The 7,461-nt window shown below is 60.9% G+C and overlaps 1 protein-coding gene across 1 annotated transcript in view; it reads left to right on the forward strand.

The window, feature by feature from the left end:
* Window positions 1–1,743: 1,743 nt before the first annotated feature.
* The window catches only part of MAP3K12 (mitogen-activated protein kinase kinase kinase 12), a 7,670-nt gene continuing 1,952 nt past the window's right edge, over window positions 1,744–7,461 (forward strand). Inside the window, 10 exon segments of the mRNA XM_025212266.1 lie at window positions 1,744–2,185; window positions 2,265–2,448; window positions 2,686–2,877; window positions 2,992–3,150; window positions 3,310–3,468; window positions 3,640–3,748; window positions 3,888–3,997; window positions 4,083–4,199; window positions 6,751–6,888; window positions 7,088–7,437. Coding sequence (XP_025068051.1) covers window positions 1,795–2,185; window positions 2,265–2,448; window positions 2,686–2,877; window positions 2,992–3,150; window positions 3,310–3,468; window positions 3,640–3,748; window positions 3,888–3,997; window positions 4,083–4,199; window positions 6,751–6,888; window positions 7,088–7,437 — 1,909 coding nt within the window. The 5' untranslated portion in view covers window positions 1,744–1,794.

Here is a 7,461-nt window from a genome sequence, read left to right on the forward strand (position 1 = left end):
CCCGAATGTCCCCATCTTGGCCAAACTGGACAGGGCAGCCGGCACCCCCCAGCTAATGATAATGAGGGCAGCTCCAGCCCCCCCCACCCCAATCCCAGGGCAGCTCTGCCCACCTTCCTCGACAGACAGGTAAACTGAGGCACAGGAGAGAACCCAGGAGTCCGGACATGCAGGCCTGGAAGTCCTGGAGCACCTTCTGCTTGGCTGGGACCCAGGAGTCCTGCTCAGCAGACCCGGGGGGTGGTGGGGGCTGGTGGTCTGGCCCCCCAACCCACAGGCCCCAAAGCCCCCAGGCCCCTGGGTTTGTCTGGATGGGCACTGCAGCCACGTCTAGGGTGGGCAGAGCCATCCCTGGTAGCTGTGGGGGGCTCCCCTCGTCCTGCTAATCATGAGCACACGCACATGGCGACGCACGCACGCAGCGACACGCTCAATGACAAATGCAAGCACACGCACAGTAACACACACACAAATACACAAGCACACAGTGACACACATGCAAGCACGTGCCCATGCACACACACCAGCACATTCACCCACATGCACACGGTGACACACATGCATGTATGCACACTCACAGTGACAGTCTCATTCACAGTGACATGCACACATGTACACTGACACACTCATCCACAGTGACATATGCACACACACACACACGTGCATAGTGACACTTGCACACAGCATGACATATACATGCACACGCCCACAAGCACAGTGACAGATTCACCCATATGCACAGTGACACATGTGTATGCACACTCACTGAATGCACTCGCACATGCATACAGTGACACATTCACCCAAATACCCTGCCACCTGCACGCACACACACATACAAATACACCCACATGCGCAGTGACATGCACACACTGCATGCATGCACACACAGTGACACATTCAGCCACATAGTAACATATGCACACACACACAAACACATATGAGCAGTGACATGCACACAGTGACGCATGCGCACACACATACACAGTGACACATTCACCCAAATACCATGACGTGTGCATACACATACAAACGCACTTGCATGCATGGTAACTCACACATGCACATGTACAGTGACACATTTACCCACATAGTGACACATGCACACACGCATACAAACACATGCATGCGGTGACACTCTCACACAGTGTGACACATGCATGCACACAAGTGCATACGCTCGCTGACACGTGCACACGTACACTCACACTCCCAGCATGACCTGCCCACTCTCAGCCTGGCACTACCCCTCTGCCAGACCCGCAGCCCAGGCAGGCCCCACGTACGGCTGTATGCGTGTGCATGGGCTCGCATGCGTGCATCATTGTGCATGTGAGTTTGTCACTACATGTGTATGCTCACATGTGTGTCACCATGTGCGCAAGTGTGTTCCTGCGTACCTGGGCATTTGTGTGCGCGTGCATGTCCCTGCGTGTGTATGTATGCATGTGTCATTGTGTGTGCATGCATTTGCATGTGCATGTCATGATGCAAGTGTGTCACAGTATACATGTGTTGGTCTGTATGTGTCCACATGTCACTGCATGCCTGTGTATGAATGTATCACTCTGTGTGTGCTTGTATGTATGTCACCATGCAAGTGTGTTGCTGTGTGCGTGTCTTGATGAGTGCGTCACGGTGTACACATGCGCATGCATGTGCAGGTACAACTCGGCAGGATGCCCCCTCCCAACCCCCTGCTCCCTCCAACTCACCCCTCCCTCCTTCTCCCGCCCCAGGCCCCTCACCTCCTGCTGCGCCCCCCAAGGGGGGCCCCGATGCCCTGCACCCGCCATGGCCTGCCTGCACGAGACGAGGACGCCGTCGCCCTTGCTGGGCGCGGGGCTGGGCGCGGCAGCAGCCGGCACGCCGGAGGAGCAGGAACTGACGCCCACGCAGTGCGTACTGCGCGACGTGGTGCCCATGCAGGGCAGCGGGCACAGCCCTACACCCAGTGACGATGCCCGCCAGCCCTTCGCCAACAGCGTCCTGGCCCTGCACGAGGCTGACGGCGGTGCCGGGGTCTGCAGCCCCGATGGGCGCCAGGGCCGGGCCCAGGCCGACCAGATGCGGCTGCACTGCCAGGCTGGCGGCGGGTTCCTCGAGGGACTCTTCGGCTGCCTCAAGCCCGTCTGGACCATGATCGGCAAGGCCTACGCCACCGAGCACAAGCAGCCCCAGGAGGGTGAGCAAGGAGGGCAGGAGGGGGAGGATAGGGGGTAGGAGCGGGCATGGGAGCTCAGTGCCCACTGCCGCCCCCGCAGACCCGTGGGAGGTGCCTTTCGAGGAGATCCTGGACCTGCAGTGGGTGGGCTCCGGGGCACAGGGCGCCGTTTTCCTGGGCCGCTTCCACGGCGAGGAGGTGGCCGTCAAGAAGGTGCGAGACCTCAAGGAGACCGACATCAAGCACCTGCGCAAGCTCAAGCACCCCAACATCATCACCTTCAAGTGAGTGTGGGGGGCGGAGCCATGGGGAGCGGACGGAGCCATTGGGATGGAGTTATCTGGCATGAGCGGAGCCAGATCAAGGGATAGCATGGGGAGGACATGTGCATGCGCATGCGTGTGCCCGCCTGGCAGAGCACCGCGCTTGGCACCCCCATGGGTTTGCACCCAGGGGTGGGGCGGTCCTGGGGGCAGGACCTGGCTGCTGACCTCTGACCCATGCCCCCGGTCCGGGCGCAGGGGTGTGTGCACGCAGGCGCCCTGCTACTGCATCATCATGGAGTTCTGCGCCCAGGGGCAGCTGTACGAGGTGCTGCGGGCCGGGCGCAAGGTCACGCCCTCGCTGCTGGTTGACTGGTCCATGGGCATCGCCGGTGGCATGAACTACCTGCACCTGCACAAGATCATCCACCGCGACCTGAAGTCCCCAAAGTGAGCGCTGCTGGGGGGCGGCACAGGCAGGGGCGGGCGTGGAATAGCAGGTCTGGGGGCAGGCTGAGCGGGGGGTGTTGCCCCACTATGCCAGCTGACCCCGGCCCCCTCCAGCATGCTGATCACCTACGACGATGTGGTGAAGATCTCGGACTTCGGCACCTCCAAGGAGCTGAGCGACAAGAGCACCAAGATGTCCTTCGCCGGCACCGTGGCCTGGATGGCGCCCGAGGTCATCCGCAACGAGCCCGTCTCCGAGAAGGTCGACATCTGGTGAGTGCTGGAGGGGTGGGGGGGTCTGGCTGGGGGGCTCAAGCTAGGCAGAGAGGGGTCCGCTTGCGGGGTTTGGCTGGGGAGAGGACTCGAGATGGGGAGCTCGAGCGGGGGGTCCGGCTGGGAGTGGTCTGACCCTGGACTGCCTCCTCCCCCCAGGTCCTTCGGGGTGGTGCTGTGGGAGCTGCTGACGGGCGAGATCCCCTACAAGGACGTGGACTCCTCGGCCATCATCTGGGGCGTGGGCAGCAACAGCCTCCACCTGCCTGTGCCCACTGGCTGCCCCGACGGCTTCAAGATCCTTCTGCGCCAGTGCTGGTGAGCCCCCAGGGCTGCGGAGAGCCCCCCATGCCCTCCCTACCCTATCTGCAGGGCCTTGCCCTGCATGTCTGGGTGGCAGCCTGCAGCAAGCGCCTTGGGGCACCTCCTGGGGGGGGTGACTTGCCCTGGGGCTGGCACCCACGCTTCCCCCACCCTGTGTCCCGCCAGGAACAGCAAGCCCCGGAACCGGCCGTCCTTCCGGCAGATCCTGCTGCACCTGGACATCGCCTCCGCCGACGTCCTCTCCACCCCCCAGGAGACCTACTTTAAGTCCCAGGTGGGTCCTGGCCCCCTCCCACCTCGCTACAGAGCCTGTGAGCCGGTGGCACGTTGGGGGAGCTCTTTGGCACCCTGCGGGGGTGCCTGGGTGGGCTGGGGTCCGTGGGGGATGACAGTGTCCCCCCCACCACCCCAAGGCGGAGTGGCGGGAGGAGGTGAAGCTGCACTTCGAGAAGATCAAGTCGGAGGGGACGTGTCTGCACCGGCTGGAGGAGGAGCTCATCAACCGGCGCCGCGAGGAGCTCCGGTGCGTGCGGGGGCAGCAGGCAGGGGGTGCTGGGGGGGCAGAGGATTGGGTCCACACCTGACACCCTCCCCCCCACACCTGGCAGGCACGCGCTGGACATCAGGGAGCACTATGAGCGCAAGCTGGAGCGAGCCAACAACCTGTACATGGAGCTCAACGCCCTCATGCTGCAGCTCGAGCTCAAGGAGAAGGAGCTGCTCCGGTGAGAGCCCCGCAGGGCCCAAGATCCAGCCTCATGCCCCTTTGCTGCCTCCACCGGGGGCATACACATTTCCCCCAGGCTGCCCTGCCCAGCCCTGAAGGCTGCCACGATCTCCTGCCAGGGGCAGGGGTGAGGGCTAGCTGCTCCATAGGAGGGACTTGCCTGGGTTATCACTTGCCCCCAGATCATACCCTGCCTCAGGCTACCGGCCAGGTCACAACAGAGGGGCAGGATTGTACCCAAAAGGCTGGCACCGTGTCCAGGGTGGTTTAATATCCCCACCGATGATTTGGACTCTAGGATGACAGGCGTGCATAGTGGATTTGCACCCAACACCAAGCTCGGTGGAGCTGCTGATACTCCAGAGAGCAGGACTGGGGTCCAGGATGGGCTGGAGAGGTGGTCCCCGGGCATGAGATGAGATGCAACCACAAGCTGCAGCTGGGGAAACTGAGGCTGGAGAGAAGGAGGAACTTTCTGACTGGGGTGCTCGGACACGAGCAGGCACCTGGGGGTGGGGGGAATCTCCCTCCCTGCATGGTTTGGTCAGGGCCGGTCCTGCCTCGAGGTGGGGCTGGGCTAGAGGTCCCTTCCAGTCCGACTTCCCTGGGATCCAAGTTGAAGTTGGAACAAATAAGACCAGGAAAGTTTCTCCCACTTCTCTTCCGGCCACGAGCTCATCCTCCGGGATTTCTCAGTGGAGGCAGGTGACAGAGCAAGGAGCAATGGGCTCAAGCTGCAGCAAGGGAAGTTGAGGTTGGATGCTAGGGAAACCTTTCTCCCGAAGAGGATGGTGAAGCACTGTGACAGGTTACCCAGGGAGGTGGTAGGATCTGCATCCTTGGAGGTTTTGAAGTCCAGACTAGACAGAGTCTTGTCTGCAATGATATAGGTGGGGATGGTGGGACCTCCCGAGGTCGTTTCAACCCTCTTGTTCTAGGATTTCTAAGGATCAGACTGGCCACTGGCTGCTTGGACTCACCCCAGGGCCTTCGATCACCCCAGAACCATGACTAACTCGCAGCTAGTTCCTAAATCCCCTCTGCCCCCAGCCACCCTTGTCCTGAAGTCTCCCCCAGAAACATCTCTCCCTCCAGAAGCTTTTCCCCAGCTCGTGGCCCATCTCCGGCACGGGCACCAGTTACGGATGGTTCCCATTCCAACCAAGCCATTCCCCAATATCTCAGGGGTCCTTTTGGCCCGGGCCAGGGCGTGCCTAGGAACAGACGTGTTTATCCCAGAATGGAAATATCCCAGGATTGGCATGTCCACACCGACTGGGTTTAATGAGCAACTGCTTTGCTGCCGTGGAGCCCAGGAGAATCGTTCAGACGCACTCGGCGACATCCCAAGATGTCTTATCCCACAAACCTTACTAGGTTTATCCCAGGATGATGGCCGCAGATGCCTGGCTGTGCGTTGTCCCGGGATAAAATGGGAGAAACGTGACGTGGTTCTAGCCTGAGCTGTCTTCTGTCTTTTCTGGGGGTCGGTGTTGGGCACTGAAACGGCTTTTCACTGGAGAGCTGGCCCAGCCTCTGACGGAGCTGGGTCCCCGGATTGTCACAGCGCTGACAGGTGGCCTAAGATAATCCGTGCAAGGATCAAAGGGATATGTCCGGTCTGGGCATCGGAGGCAGATGGGGCAGTGAATCATCTTGTTTAAGCAGGCACCGGGGCTGAACCCAGGATTTGGCAAAGAGGGGTGCACCCTGCTTCCAGCTGCCCCCCTCCACCCCAGAAGAAGGGGGGGTCTCACCTGCGTGGGGGACCTTGTGATCCAATTTGAAAGCGGGGTGCAATCCCACCCCTGCCCGACACGCATTTCTCTCCGGTTCGAAAGCAACGACAAGCTTTACTAATCTGCATCATCCCATTTAAGATCAAAGCAAAACCGATTATAACCTTACTGAAATGTTCCCTCGTTTCTGGATCACAGCTTAACAAAACAGAACAAAACGCAAGAAACTCGGCAAAAATGGGTCCAACGCTGTTGTTTCATTAGCCCCGTAGTCGTTCTAGTTCATTGCACGTCTCTCGTTCAAACTGAGCCTCCTTGAGTGGCTGGAGATCTGCCTCCAGTCCTTCCCTGTCAGCCATTTCTGCACCTGAGTTAATGTGATCACACCTGAGTTCAGGTTTTTTTAGCTAAAAATAGTCTTCACGGCTGTGAAAGGGAAGAGAGGTGTTACCCAGCTTGGCGAACAGACAGCAGTGCTGCTGCAGGAGAAAGGAGGGTTTGAAGCGGGCTGGGAGGGGGTGTCAAGGCCATCAAAAAAGAGAGGGGGTGTGCCTTGGAGTGCGGAGAGATTAGCAGGAATCCCTCACCGCTGCCTGGATAGAAATGCCGCTGCCACTGCCCCTGCCAGGCGGTTGGTTTTAAAGCTGGGGAAGGGCAGGAATTGAAGGGGGTGGGTTTAGCAAGTGGCCCCTCTGCACAAGAAGCTCCGAGCCCCGCCAAGTTGCTCCTACTTTGGGGGGTGCATCCAGGCCCCCAATGCCTTCCCCTCCCTCCCCCCCCAGCTTTGACGTGTTGCTCCATGTCCGGCAGGCGGGAGCAGGCGCTGGAGAAGAAATACCCAGGGCTGTTCAAGCCTCACACACCGCGCGGGCTGCTGCATGGCAACACCGTGGAGAAGCTCATCAAGAAGCGCAACGTGCCCCAGAAGCTGTCGCCCCACAGCAAGAGGTGAGGGTGGGGTGTGGGGACAGGATGCCTGGGCTCTCTCCCTAGTGCTGGGGGGCAGTGGGCAGTTTAGGAGCCAGGACACTTGGGTGCTGTCTCGTGGGCTGTGTGATTTTTTTTTCCCCCCTGGGGAGCTGGGGGGGCATGTGTCCCTCTAGGGCACAGAGATCTCACTCCCACCCCACCCCTCGTTGCCGCCCAGGCCGGACATCCTGAAGACGGAGGTGCTGCTGCCCAAGCTGGATGCAGCCATGGCCCAGGTCTCGCTGCCCAGCTGCGCCAAGGGCCCTACGTCGCCAGGCCGCAGCCGGCGTGCCAAGCCCCGCTACCGGAAGGCCAATGCCAAGGGCAGCTGCGGGGAGCTGGTCGGGCCCCCACCGAGCACGCCAGCCTGCCCCAAGCCTGGAGCACCGAGCCGGGGGCACCTGGAGCCCTGCGCGGCGCTGCGGGGGCTGCAGCATGACCTGCTGCTGCGCAAGATGTCGTCGTCCAGCCCCGACCTCATCAGCACCACGCTGGAGGCCGAGGCCCGCAAGGGCGCTGCACCCCCAGGCCCCGAGTCGCCTCCGGCAGAGC

This window comes from Alligator sinensis, unplaced genomic scaffold (assembly GCF_000455745.1).
Source record: "Alligator sinensis unplaced genomic scaffold, ASM45574v1 scaffold1542_1, whole genome shotgun sequence".
NCBI classification, from domain to species: domain Eukaryota; kingdom Metazoa; phylum Chordata; order Crocodylia; family Alligatoridae; genus Alligator; species Alligator sinensis.